Source organism: Cyclopterus lumpus, chromosome 16, assembly GCF_009769545.1.
Source record: "Cyclopterus lumpus isolate fCycLum1 chromosome 16, fCycLum1.pri, whole genome shotgun sequence".
Lineage (NCBI taxonomy): Eukaryota > Metazoa > Chordata > Actinopteri > Perciformes > Cyclopteridae > Cyclopterus > Cyclopterus lumpus.
In genome coordinates this window covers 15,729,649-15,743,552 of record NC_046981.1, presented here as the reverse complement: position 1 = coordinate 15,743,552, position 13,904 = coordinate 15,729,649, and the positions used below count along the sequence as shown (strand labels likewise).

The 13,904-nt window shown below is 42.2% G+C and overlaps 1 protein-coding gene across 8 annotated transcripts in view; it reads right to left on the bottom strand.

The window, feature by feature from the left end:
- Positions 1-504: 504 nt before the first annotated feature.
- LOC117745800 (protein argonaute-3) overlaps positions 505-13,904 on the bottom strand; it is a 33,605-nt gene continuing 20,205 nt past the window's right edge. For 6 of the 8 annotated variants that reach the window (XM_034554336.1, XM_034554338.1, XM_034554339.1 and 3 more), the window contains 10 exons: positions 12,622-12,765; positions 11,563-11,696; positions 10,854-11,038; positions 10,502-10,661; positions 10,154-10,244; positions 9,838-10,032; positions 9,333-9,467; positions 8,649-8,750; positions 7,765-7,964; positions 505-7,572 (listed from right to left, as the gene is read on the bottom strand). In XM_034554336.1, coding sequence (XP_034410227.1) covers positions 7,464-7,572; positions 7,765-7,964; positions 8,649-8,750; positions 9,333-9,467; positions 9,838-10,032; positions 10,154-10,244; positions 10,502-10,661; positions 10,854-11,038; positions 11,563-11,696; positions 12,622-12,765 — 1,455 coding nt within the window. In that variant the 3' untranslated portion in view covers positions 505-7,463. Of the gene's footprint in view, positions 7,573-7,760; positions 7,965-8,648; positions 8,751-9,332; positions 9,468-9,837; positions 10,033-10,153; positions 10,245-10,501; positions 10,662-10,853; positions 11,039-11,562; positions 11,697-12,621; positions 12,766-13,904 lie in introns of those variants that run through there. The other 2 variants (XM_034554335.1, XM_034554341.1) reach the window with 2 other exon arrangements.

Below are 13,904 nucleotides of genomic sequence, written 5' to 3'. Positions count from 1 at the left end.
ACTCCAAATGCCTGCACAACTAATGGCATTCCCGTCAGATGTACATTGTGCTTAGTGCCAAGTAGCAAATGTTTGCACGATAGATTACGCTGATGAAGATGCTTTGTCCCAAAGCCGTACTCCATACTGATCCTCAGCAGGTTTGTAGTGTGTTCACACTAGAACGCTGACAGTTTACTTCAAAGCATACAGCATGAATACTTTTTATGTGCTCTTGATGCACACTATTCTCCCACAATGTAATGCACAAAATTAATATAATGTTTAAATAAATATGAATCACACCCAAACACCAGGAAAGCAAAAAGCCAGGTGTTGGAATTAATTCCATATTACTGTGATTGAACTATATAAAAAAAGAAAAACAGATAAGTACCCAGTGTGTCAAAACTCCAAAACATTCAATATAACTAATTTGTAGCCGTTATTGCGACAGGCCACATGTCTCCGCTGCTATCGAGTGCGTTCCTAAATATGGTTGCGTTAATCAGTGAGACAATCACGGTAAAGCAAAGCATTTTATTGCAAGTATTAGTCAAAGATACACTTCAAACTGAAGCAAAACAACACTAAAAGGACAACAACCTATAAGAGAGAGTTACAAAAGAAAGACATTTAAAACTGAGAGGAATAGAGCTGTTGGTACAACAGAGCCTTTGCAACATACAGCGGGACTGAGCCATGGATCATCTGGTGGTGGAGGTTCACTGTTATACATCCGTTTGCTGGTGCATCACTCACAGAGGTATCAGAGTCCAAGATCGTATGTTTGAAATAAGACCGACACAAGAGTGATACTACACATGAAAAAAACTAAAAACAATCTGAACAATCGGCAGACACCAAAAAAAAACAGTTCAATCCTTGGCCACTATCAAATATCCGTCTCCAAAACCATTAAGTGTATACAACGACACCAGGAGCCTAATCTCTTGTGCAATATTTGGCTCAAAGTCATTATTGGAATGCTAATGTTTGAAAACAGGTTAACCATCTGACAGCTATGGGAGTAAACATGAATCAAACCAAAATGTATCAGTTTAAAAAGGACATAGGGCCCATTTACTTCGGGACAGGATTGACAATACTCAAAAGCTCCATGTCTCTGATAATGGGGTGAGGGGACAACAATGTTAGTGGTTTACATGAGAAATGAGAAGAGATGAGCATGCCGGTTGGGGAATTCAGGGCCGATCAAGTTACGTAGGCGTGTCTTCTTGGTTGGCCACCCAACACCGGCATCGCAAAAATCACATCTGACAATTATGTAAGAACGCACTTAAGGCTGAGGCAGGCCTCGTGTTCGTGGAATGAGACCTGTTCTTGCTGTGAAATATTCGGGCACAAGAAAAAAGGAGCCAATTTAAGAGGAAAGATGTGGCGCCTGTGCTGAAATTGTATTTTTAACACCTTTCCTTCCTTCCCCCTATCGCTTTTTACATTTTACGTTCACCCACCTGCCCTCTTTACTGGCTCGGGGAATTTACATGGCATTTACAGTAGCAGCATGGGGTAGAAAAAAAAAGAAGAAAAAAAAGTCAGCTCTTCGTCAATGTGATTCAGAAATGGTTCCCTTCGTCAGAGATGAGCTGCAATATGTGGTTGTTGTTGTTGTCAGGTGGTAAAAGAAGAGTGGAGGGTAAAGAATATCAAGGAAAGAACGAGTGAGAGTTGACCTGTCAATAACACCGGGTCAAATCCACCTCTTCCCTGTCCTCCACCTCGCACACACCCGCCCCCTCCATATTGTTGTGCTTGAGTGTCTCGGAGAATAAGGCGTCAACATGGAGGGGGAGGGGCTAAAGGCCTCATCCTCCTGGCCATCCCCCACCATGCTGCAATATGATGCGGAGACTCCAGCTGCTTGAATGCACTCTCAATAAATACACCATAAAATATTCTGCATGTATATATATATATACATAATCATATACATATACATATATATATATATATTTCTTATATAAATTTAAAGAACGACACATTTAAATAGGACAACAAGTAAAAGTCGGCTCAAGAACAATTTCTCAAAATGGGATAAGTGTTTAGACAAAACTGATTTTTTTTTTTTTTTTTTTTTTTTTAACAGTTGTACATATTTTGACTCTAAAATAGTTACCGTATAAGAATATCGCAATCAGGCATTACTCAAGCATTACATATCATAATAAAAGCAATTTGCAGTTTTTCTTTCATGTAGTATAACATATGCAGCATACCAAGGTAAGTGAGGTGCAGTGTGTGTTTTTTTTAGATCTCTTGTAATAGAAACATTTCACCCCCTGGACTGAAAAGGTACCCACAGAACCTGCGGACCCCCCTTGGTTTTTAGTCAACACCCTACCGGCTCAAGACAGGGATCCTGCAGGGCACACACTCCCTCCATCAGGGACAAGACACATGGCAGGGCATTGCACTAAGATGAAGCAACGCCATGAGCCGCTGCTACTAGGGCTGGGCATCGGGAGAGAGGTTTCAATACTGACTCTGGTTCTGTTCTTTTCATCTCTGTACCTGCAGTACAATGACACACTTTACTATGCAAATAGACTAAATTGTTCAAGTCATTCTTGCTTTTTCAAGGAAGTTTCTTATTGTGTTGCTTTGTCAAAGTAAAATGCCCTTCGAGAAGAAAACCTTGAATTCTTAGTGCAAGAACATATTCTTGTAAAAAAATTAAAAAAAACCTCTTGGACTGCTTGTCCCAAGTTTGAGGTGCTTGAAGTTGATGCCAAATTCTGGATGGTGCTGATATCATGTTATGATACCCGGCCCTAGTGGTACCAAGGTGTCGAGTGGGGAACTCCGGAGGGAAATCCACCAGTCGAGAGCAGGTTGACTCGAGCGAGCCAACAACAAAGTCACAGGAGCGTGAGGCACACTTTAAATGGCCGACTGTTTCGTTTGGTAACACGCATCCCTTCGACTTCTCGTTTGCACGGAGGTTCAAATCCTCTCCTCATCCTCCCTCGGGAGGAAGAAGGGGACCGGAGGGACAGAGACCACTTGGCTATGTGTCTGAGTGAGAGTGTCAGTCTCTAAAGTGCTGTGCTATGTTTGTCATTCGTGGGCTGAGCTGTGTCACACCGCACTAGTGTCAGCTACGACCCCCACCCGTTCCACCCCACCCACCCAAACACACATTCCACTGTACCAACGACGCCATTGGTCCAAGACACTAAATGCACTAGGAAGCGAAAGCTCAACCACAACCATATATAGGCATATATTCTATTTCTATGTAGGCTTAATGTGTAAATACATGAAACACGAGTTTGCATTAAACCAAACGTGTACAGTGAGTGTGTGAATGCAGCCGTTCCTGCACTGCCGTGTGTCTTCTTGTTAAGGAGATTCTGTTCCTTTGATTTGACATTTTATCTTTCCATTTACAGCACCATCAAGAGGAAAGGCACTTTCTGTGGACTTTTTCTCACTCCATTGCTACCTTCCACTGCAAACACAGAGCAACCAAAATAACTGGGGATATTGATCGCTGACTGGAAATGGAATACACCTTCGCTTTCATTTAAAACCGGAGACATTGACCTTTTGGAGCCAATTTAGCTTCATCAGACAGTTGTCGCTCTGGATAAGATGTTTAATCTTAAGCTTCCATAAAAAAAAAAGAATAACTAACTGAGAGCCAAAGGCCACACATCCAGCTGTAAGCTGTTTGTAGCCTTTCATTTCCATCAAGTTGAACAAGTCATTTTAATAGAACTGGAAGGACAAACAAGTCCATTACCCTGCTGTGCAACACAGATGTCTGTTGAGGGCAAATTGACCAAATAAATAATGTCTTTGTGTCCCTCCAAGCGTTCACTGCCACAGGCCCCACACGGTCTCGCTTGTGTCACTTCTCCACTAGCTGATATTTGCAAAGCAGAGCTGATGACATTTCACTTGTAAGTGAGGCAAAACACATCTGCTATGTAAACATGTGTTCAACTGCCCTCAAGAGTGTAGTTTGTACATAAACATCCATTACCGACAGCAGAAACGGTGAGTTATAAACACATTCTAGTTCTCGCAATCAATTTCATTGACTTGATCAACTTCCAACACAACCCGCGGCAAGAAGTCATCGTTGATCCGCTTCGATTCCGTCTAACATCACACATGAGCAACAGAACCCGCTACGTCTTACCGACCGGACCCCACTATAGTCCTTCAGCTCTGAGCGTTCCCGCGCCTCCCAGAGCGGGAACGGATGGGATTGTTGAGCCGTGGAATGTAGTCCTCTGGTCACAAAGGGAGTAAATGTTCAGAAGCAAAAAAGGGAAAAGAGAGCAACAATAAGATTACAGACTGTCACACCGCAGATTTACGGGGAGGGAACCGCGTTTCTATTTGTGAGCACATGAAGAGGCTCGGGTACGGAGAGGAGTCTGAGGAGGTTGCAATCCAACCTAAATCCTCCCAAGGCTTTAACGACAAAGAATGGAGGAGTACTACCCCCTTGTTACAATATTCTTTGATCACGCAAGTCCTTGAAATGGAGCAACAACACTTTCGAAAACCACTTGCCCATTCCTTTTCCCTCTCCCTCCTGATAAGGAGCAGGCATCAGCACCGGCTGAAGAAAACCCCGAGAACATTCGAGAGCAGAAACTCTGCTCAATACATCAAACGGCTCTTCTTCTATTCTACCGTCCAGATAGGAATGTAACGTCTTTATATTAAGATGCTCCAAAAAGATTTGTGTTTTCTCTCTTGAGATTCTCTCCTCTATAACAAACCTCAGACTGTTCGGGCATCTACACCAAAAAAATAAATAAGAAGGGAGAAATAAGTATTCAACAACTTTCAGCAGCTTTTCTTTTCCCCCCAAACATCAAAGCAAGAGACGGTTTAAGTCCACTTCTCCATCAATAACAGTATGACAGTCCAAACACACGCCACTAGTTTCCACACTGTTCACACATAAACTACACGTCATACAGTGACACAGGAACAAGTCAGTCTATTGCAATAATAAACTTTGTTATTATACCTTTTTAACCATTACTTATCATGATACGGCTATTACTAAGATTATTAATTACTACTTTTTTTCTGTTAGCAAAAATAAGTGGTGTGCATGACATCATTTAAAATGTACAAATATACTTTCGATCTGGCTTTTAGAAACACGAGTGAAATCCTGAAGGCTCAAACCCACTGGCCTGTGTAAGGCAGTCAAATGCAATAGTGGATGCAGGAGCCTACTTCATACCTCACTGTCTGCCATTGTACCGTGTTGCAGGTTCTCAATGCTGATCATCACTGAAATCCAAAATCTCCACATAGCAGTGGGACTTTCTCCTGTCCTTAAGGGAGTGAGGTTCACCGGTTAGTTGTTCTACTTCCCTAACCCACCTGCTCATCAAGAGTCTCATATAGAAGTTCAGACAAGAATAGCACCGCGCCTGTTCAGTCCCGAAACACAGCTTATTTTAGTCAGATCACTTTTACCACCCCTCCTCCCCAGACGAGCTTCAGCAGCACAGAGGAGCCAAGTTGCGACTCCAATCAAGGTGCACTTTTCACATCAAAAGTCAGCTGTGCTACCGCTGCAAATATTGGTCACTAACTTTAACTCCTCAGCATTTTTTCTGAAGCGAGTCACAACTTTGGGCCGGTTACATGGTTACAGGAATCGGACCTAGTCCTGGACTCTATTCCCATGAATCCGGCCTTTTACACACACACACACACACACACACACACACACACACACACACACACACACACACACACACACACACACGGTGAAGAATAAGCAAAAAGACGACTCGGCCTGCTTTGCTTGAACGGCATAGGCAAACGCAGAAATATATTGATCTTGGGATGAGATGTATAGAAAAGTCTGGGGACTAAGAGGCATCAGGTGAAACTTTCTTGCTTTAAACCATCTTACGCTGTCCATTTGTTGGAATATGCTTTTTGGATGAATTTAACCCACTGAAATAGAATCCCAATAACGAGTTATACAGCCTTTGACCATTTTAACACTTAACTCCCACCAGGCACTTGAATACTAGTTCTTTATGGCCTTTACACCCACTTTGTTACTCTTAGAAATGGAGAAAAGCAGCCTCATTAGCAAACTGAAGATCAGGAATTCTGAAATTATGCCCATTGATGATAAAGTATTCTCAAAACACTGAGCCGCATAAATTCCTTCAATTCAAGTAAAAACACGGAAATCACCAAAACTGCAGTTGCACCATTGTTGCCCAACATCAAGGGCAAACTCATAAAACATGATACATCGTCTCACAGAGGAGCAATACATGAAGGTGCCCAATGAGTGGCAAACTGTTCTCCATTCGAGGATGCTCGCTGTCCGACTGTTATTTTGAATCATTCAAGACCCCTAAAATCCACTTCTCTTCATTCAACTGATTATTGCACTAGAGGAAACCATCAACGTGATCTCTATTGACCCACTATCTCAAACTGTGAGGAAAAGAGAGGGAAATGTGAGATAAAGCACTGAGAGAAATAAAGGCATGATGACGACTAAGATTAAAAACATAAGCTTACATGGTTTAAATGATTTAAAAAAATCTGAATCATAAAATGTTTCACATAATGTAAAATAAAAATAACTACCAAAAACAAATAACAGTGTTATACTTTAAATAAAATCCATAGATGGCTGCAATTGATATATCAGCCAATATAAACTGCCTGTTTATGTGACAGCTAAAGATGAATCAAAACTGATCAGAAACCTTGTAAGACAACAATTTGTTGTTGTGACTTTAAAGGGGCATTTATACCTCGTCGCCAACAGGTGGCAGTGTGCTCAAAAGAACATGTTGCTCCATCCAGGATACTGGAGATTTCTCACATAAGTGAAAATTGTCAGAAAAGAGGAAACAAGAGGAAAATGTAAAAGTGGCAACTGGGAGGACCTCTGGTCCAATGAAACAACTACTTTCCAAAAACACCAACACAACAACTCCAGAGTCTACCCTTCCTTCTCTGCTCCCTCATTTGAAACACTGGGGAGTCAACAGAATGTAAAAGTCTGCTGCTCAAACTGACTTGAGGTACTGTAGATTGCAAAAGAGCGGAATACTAAAGTAGACTAGACTAGCCAAAGGAAGGGAAAAGTAAAAAACACCCGCTAGGCCACAAGTAAAGGAGACAAACAGGGAAGAACAGATAGGAGGGGCAATGAAAAGGGGGCCTGATAAGGGCAAAAATAAACTAGTTGGCTGGTTAAATATTGCATAATACAGTTTCTCTCTTGTTTGTTTTTTTAAAGCAGCGTTTGCATTCTCAGTCCAGTGTGGGGGTGCCTCCTCCCCTCCCTCCTCTCCTCTGCACAGTGTCAGGTCCGGGTTGACTAGGTGTGTGGGGGATGGGGGGGGGACTCCTTGACTGGCATTCAGGTGTGCATGGTTGTGTATATGTGTGTGTTCATGTGTGTGTAAAGGGTTGCAATGGTTGGGAATGTTTGGTGTAGCTCAGGCGAAGTACATGGTCCTCAGGGTGTCGTGGTGAATCTGAACAGCTTTGGCCAGCGCCTGGGGGTCCCGACCGTTACTCTGACCAGACACATGGCTGCCCTCGGCGCTGCAGAGTGGGGGAGAGCACCAGTTATGACAGATGACAAATAATATTGGGACAAATCTGGCACATTTTAAAGGAATACAAGGTGACTGCTTTTCCAAAAGAATTACACTTCAGAGTTCAAGACCTTTACAACCAGAGTCAAAAACGGAAGAACCTCTTGTTCATTCTCCCCGCTTGCTCTCCCGCACTCACCTGTCATGTTCTTTGTCCACCAGATGGTAACGGGCACGAAAGGCCACCAGGTGGGCGTAGTAGGCTGGCGCGGGGATGGAGACTGAGCGGGTACAGCGCACGTAGGTGTGGCACAACTGGTAGGTGAGCAGCTGGAACTCGTCAGCGGTAAAACAATTGTCGTCCCACAGTACATGGTAGTGGGAGGGCCTGCTGGTGCCCTGGGAGAAGGGGATTGACACATTTGTATTATTATTAGAATCAGATTTTGCCATATCACCTTTGTCGAAAGAATTTGCTTTGGCGAAGAGTCTTCCTGAAACATAATAAATAAATAACTACACCGATTATGTTTACATGCACACAAATATTCTGTGGTCTACAATTGTTACGAAAAAGACAATATTCCTACTAAGCCCTTGGTTAATTAAAAATTAATATTTGATTAATATTCCCATTTACATGCTGCCGTGGGTGTTCTGATTGTGGTATGTGTACAACGCACAGGCAAGAGGCCGTGTGTTGCAAACTGCGGTAAAACGTAAATTTGAGACGTCTAAGAGGAGGGGGGGGGGTGATATCTTGCATGATACCCTATTTGTTACTATGGCGTGTGTGTGTTATTTTCATTAAATGTCTGTGCTAAGACAAACTTGAGCCCATCTGACACAGAAATCTGAACAGTCCAAGCTTCGAGGAGCCGTTTAAAAACAGCATCACAATAGCAGAGCATTACAAAAGAGGAAATGCCCTCGTTTTGTCCCTTTCCTGTAATTATTTGAAGTTAGATCCCCAGGAACTGACAAAGTGGTGCCGACAATCAAAAATCATGTGCCGGGAGCTACCGTACCATGTGATGAATCCTGCTGAAAAAGGCAGAGAAGACAAGAAGAGGTTGGACTGACCTGTATTCCAGCGTGACTGCAGAGGTAAAAGTCAAACTCATAGGGATGCGTGATGTCCGTATCCACGGTGGTACCAGCAGGAATGTTTCCACTACGTCCAACCTGACATAAATAATGGTCAGTTAGTCCCTAGTAATACCTTTTAGACTGTTTCACCATGAAAACAAAAACAACTTGAACAGAAAATGGAAGGTTTAGGTACAGAGAAGCAGAAAAGAAAGCTTTTAAAGCACTAAATGACGGCAGGAGGTAAAAAGTATAATCGCTGAAGAAAATAACTAGATAATGGACCAAGCCAGGCGAAGGTTTACCAAATGCTTCCCAATCAACCAATTAAAAGCCTAATGCTCTGCACTGAAAATAAGGTTGTAACTATCCGAGTCTTACTCTAGGGCCCTTGAGTGCCACTCCAGAGCTCTCGGGTTGAATTGGGCCCTAATGCTTTAATCGAATGTAATTGCAGGGGTTAGGAGGGTGAACAGTACAATTGACAACAAAAGGTAATTAAGGAGGCCCATTTTGAGTACTTAATGTGCTGGCACAGAGCATAACAAAAAAGAATATGGACTAACACATAACACACTGTACTGACTTTAATGGGTACCAGTGCTGTGCCGTTCTCCAAGAGCCTGAAAGTGTGTGCGCGCGCTTGGATTTGTGTGCGAGCGAGCGGTGGGAACTCACTCTCTCGTTGCGGTCGGCACAGAAGAGCCGTGTATGGTGGCGTTTTTGCACAACTATGTAGGTGATGCCTGGCTGGTAATCCTTTTCCAAGTTGATACAGGCCTCACGAATGGCCAGCAGCTCATAATACAGCACCTAAGGAGGCGTGAGGGGGGGGGGGGGAGAACTATATTTTTCATACACTGTACAGTTACATTATGTTCCTATATCATTGTCATTTTAAGAAGATACCCACTATTATAGGTATCATGATATTAAGTCATAGTCCAAATACAAGAACATTTCTCATTAAATCAATATAATATTTTGGACTACATTCGTACTTTTTGATTTGAAGTGAACTACCAGTCTGAGCTACGGAGTCAAAGACCACCCAAACGTAGTCAATCTAAATTATGACGCTGAATAACTAAGTAAAGAAAATTCTGCCAATCGTACAGACTTTTGGACGGTGACTGCTATTCAATTCACACCATGACTTTTGTGAAATCAAGTGGGAGCTGACCTGTCTGAACTGGCCTTCTGAAACTCCATCCCTGTAGAAAATGATCCTGGTGGGCTTGTAGCGGGTTGACTTGTAGAACTGGATAAGCAATTCCCGCACCATGGAGGCCAGGTCTTGGATGACCTCCTGCCTGGGCCTCTGGACTCGCACAGTGGCACAGTACCTGCTGGGGTGGGCGTCCATACTGCCGACCACCTGGAAGAGAGATGGTGATAGATTGCAAGCGGTCAACAGAGAATACGTCAGATACAGGGGAAAAAAAACAAGTACAAAAATTCAACCAATAGGTCAGCTGTAGGATAATGATAGAACTTACTGCTGCAATTGAAGGCTTCTTCCCATCTCCAGCTGGTGGATGTGTAACATCCGCACCCAAGAAAATAATTGGTTGCTGAAACACTGATGGTCTATTAATTGAGAGACGTAACAAAGACAATAATTAGATTGAGTTACATGACAACAATATATAGATGGTTTTCTTGCATGATACCCTATTTGTTACTATGGCGTGTGTGTGTTATTTTCATTAAATGTCTGTGCTAAGACAAACTTGAGCCCATCTGACACAGAAATCTGAACAGTCCAAGCTTCGAGGAGCCGTTTAAAAACAGCATCACAATAGCGGAGCATTACACCTATTGGAGGAGGAGAATAGCCGACTGACCGTTGGTGAGGCACCAGGATGTTGTTGATACCTCCCAGCTTCACGTTGATCTTGAGGCAGAGGTTGGAGAGGGTCTGAGGGGACGTCTTCACCACGTTCTTCACCTGGACGCACTGCGTGGCCATGCCCAGCAGGGTGTCTCCCACACGCTTTACCTCCGCTATGGGTGGGTACAAATGTTGTATTCTAAAATATGTCCTGCTTGGTTCTTTCATTAACAGATTTGAAAGCATATTGCACAAGCACGCATTCCCAGAATAGAATTAGTGTTTTTATTTTACCCCAGACAGTCTTACCCACAAAGCATTTCTTTGGGCTCTAATATGATATTTATTTGAAGCAGTTTTCTAACCATAGACAGGAGTTTTTCCTGGCAGGATGACGATGATGAGCTGCAGTCCAGAGTAGGTGTTCTTGAGGTGTCTGAACATGGGCTCCACGCTGTCTGCTCCCTGGGCGTATTTACAGAAACAGGGCTGGCCCTGGATGGGCATCCCAGCATCCTTTGAGATCTTCCGCAGCTGGTCTGTGAAACCCCTAAACGAGGAAGAAGCAGGAGGTGATAGTGAAGAGTCAATGGAATAGTGAAGTCAACTACCAATCAAAGCTGCACGCTTTCCCCTCTAAAAAAAGGTGGGCATTAAATAAAACATGGTTCCTCGAGTAACAGCAAAGGTGTTTGACATTCAGTTTTGTTAAAAGTGTTAGATTTTGAATATGTTAAAGCCTGTATTTATTATCCTAAAATGCCCAACAACTAATTGTATGTTTTTGACATCTGGTCAGGAACTACAGATGAAGATGTTTATCTACCTCAACATAGTTAGTTATTTTCTTAATTGAACTTTGCAAACTGCTGAGAGAAGAGATGGTACCCGTCAAGATCTAATCATTTGAAACAGACATTATTATTCATGCCAGATTACAAACTCTGGAGATACATTTATATAAATAAATGGATCTATAACATCATTAAAGATCAATGAGAAAAAAAATGATTGAAAAGGACTTTTGACATTTTTTTAACGGGGAAAAGAACAAACATTTGCAAATAATCCTACTTTAGTATTTCCTCCCGACACTGCCTCTGTGTGGCGAAGCAGGCGATGGCCCACATCTTGATCTCCACCCCGGTGTGGAACTGCTTCCCCCTCATGTCCCACACGCCGTGGCTGGGCGTGGCTACCGTGCGGTTCTGAAACAACAGTGCAGTCTCACCACATGTACTCATGATTAAGTGGGCAAACACTCACATTCATACTGTTCATAACAGGCTCAGGTTTGAACAGGCAGGGGACAAATGTGCAGCTACTCGCATACACACACACACACACACACACACACACACACGCACATTAAATTACTTTTTGAAATCCACAGAACACACACGCACTCTTCATCCATACCAAAATGTATTAACACTAATTTTCATACATCAATGTTCACTTTGAGAAGAAAAATAAACATGCCAGTCAAAGAAACATGCATTAGCGCATTTTGATTATACGAGAAATATTTAAATTTCAAATAAATTAACAAATACAGTATCAAGTTGAATTTCATTTTAAATGTAACATGGTTCACTTTTTGATGGAATCTATAGTATGTAAGATGCTATTTAATGTGTTTCTTGAACAACATAATGTGCACAATGGTGTCATAGTTCTCACTAATACACAAATCAAAATCTAGTATAGTACTGTAAAGGTGTGTCACCTCAGACAAGATAAACAGACAGATGTTAATCCACACTGTGGTTCAGTCTCAGTAAATTGCTTTTTCAGAAATCCTCTTCACCAAGAAAAGACATTGGAAAAATGCTATATACTTGAGAAGCTATCCAATCATAATTTGGGTATTTTTATACTTTTTTTTAATAAAAAATAATCCTCATCACAGAGACAAAAAATTGTTCCTGTCCCATTCGCCAAAAAAAGCAATTCCTTCTCTAAATGTTGAAGATGGAATCAAAGTTTGCACTACTGAGACTCAAACACCCCCCCCAAAAAAAAAAAGGAACTAACTCACAAACAGAAGCCAGTGAGTTAGTTCCTCTTAGAGACAGTGAGGTAGCATGTCAGACAAACAGAGAGAATGGACGTGATTTAAAGGAAGAGTACCATAAAGTGCTCTGTGCTCACCCTGCCGCCGTACTGCAGCATGGGGGCGGGTAGCACTCGCCCCGTCACGTGGGCCATCTCGTCGCGCACCTTGAACTTGAATTCCTGCACAAAAGGGTCTGCCTCGTAGTTGGCACTGCGCACCTGCAGAGACAGGGAGTGGGACAGTTGAACACAGGGTCAGGCCACGGTAGTCAATGACGACGTGAGTAAAGACCATTGCAGTACTAATATATAGCCATGGGTTTTACTGACGTTTTTTATACCGGCTCATTCATTATGGCTTGTTTTGTTTAAAAAGGAATAGTTTGAATTCTTTAAGAGCAGAAGCTAAATTTATGAGAGGCTGAATTTCCAACGTAGATAATTATGAAAAAGTGCAACAACAGCTCAGTAGTTCTCAGAATGAGATGTCTGCAACGCTTGCCATCATCGTTTTAGATAAACCTTTTGCCCATGCTTGTAAGCCTAATAAGACATAGCTTTTCTGGTGTATGCATGTGTATTAGTTTTCCTTTATGCTTCTGAAGGCGATTTCTCTTCTGCGGTTAACAGTGTTTTTGTTTTAATTCTTTTAATAGGATGTTGGTGGAGAGGAAAAATGGAATGTAAATCGGGGACATGCCACAAAATGTTAGGGGCCAGTACCCTAATCCTAAAATGACTGTAGGCTTATCTGCTTGTTTGTCCTTTTCCATCTCTCAACCTCTGCTATCCCAATCTATTGGAATATTCCATCTACAATGATTTCCTGTAAGCAAGTCCACTCATTTTTGTACCCGATTGAAGAGATAGGGGAACATGGTTTAATAAAGTAACAGCAGATACTAAATGTGTGCTGCTAATCTTATGGTGGCTAGAAGCAGTGTACAGTCTGTCAATCTTTCCATAAACAATATGCTGCATACACTGTAGCAGCTTCACACACATTAAAGCCATTACGACTCTGGTATTTTGTTGACCGTAGGTAGGCCTGCCTTGTAATTGCCAAATGCGATGAACAAGCACGCAGACATGCCTCCGTTAACAATATAAAATGAGAATCTGGCAGAGGTGATTACTAAACAGGTAATCTTATATCAAGATGAGCAGCATGGCAACCAAGTGTTGACAAGCTTAGCAACACAGCTCCCATCAAGGCAGCATTTTGTCTTTGGCTGCGTCCACAACCACCTTTAAAATAATGTTTTTGAAATTGAAAACAGGGCACAGTTCCAATTATACTGGTACTTTACTAATTATACTGTAGCAATTGTACTGGTACTGTACCAATTATACTGGTA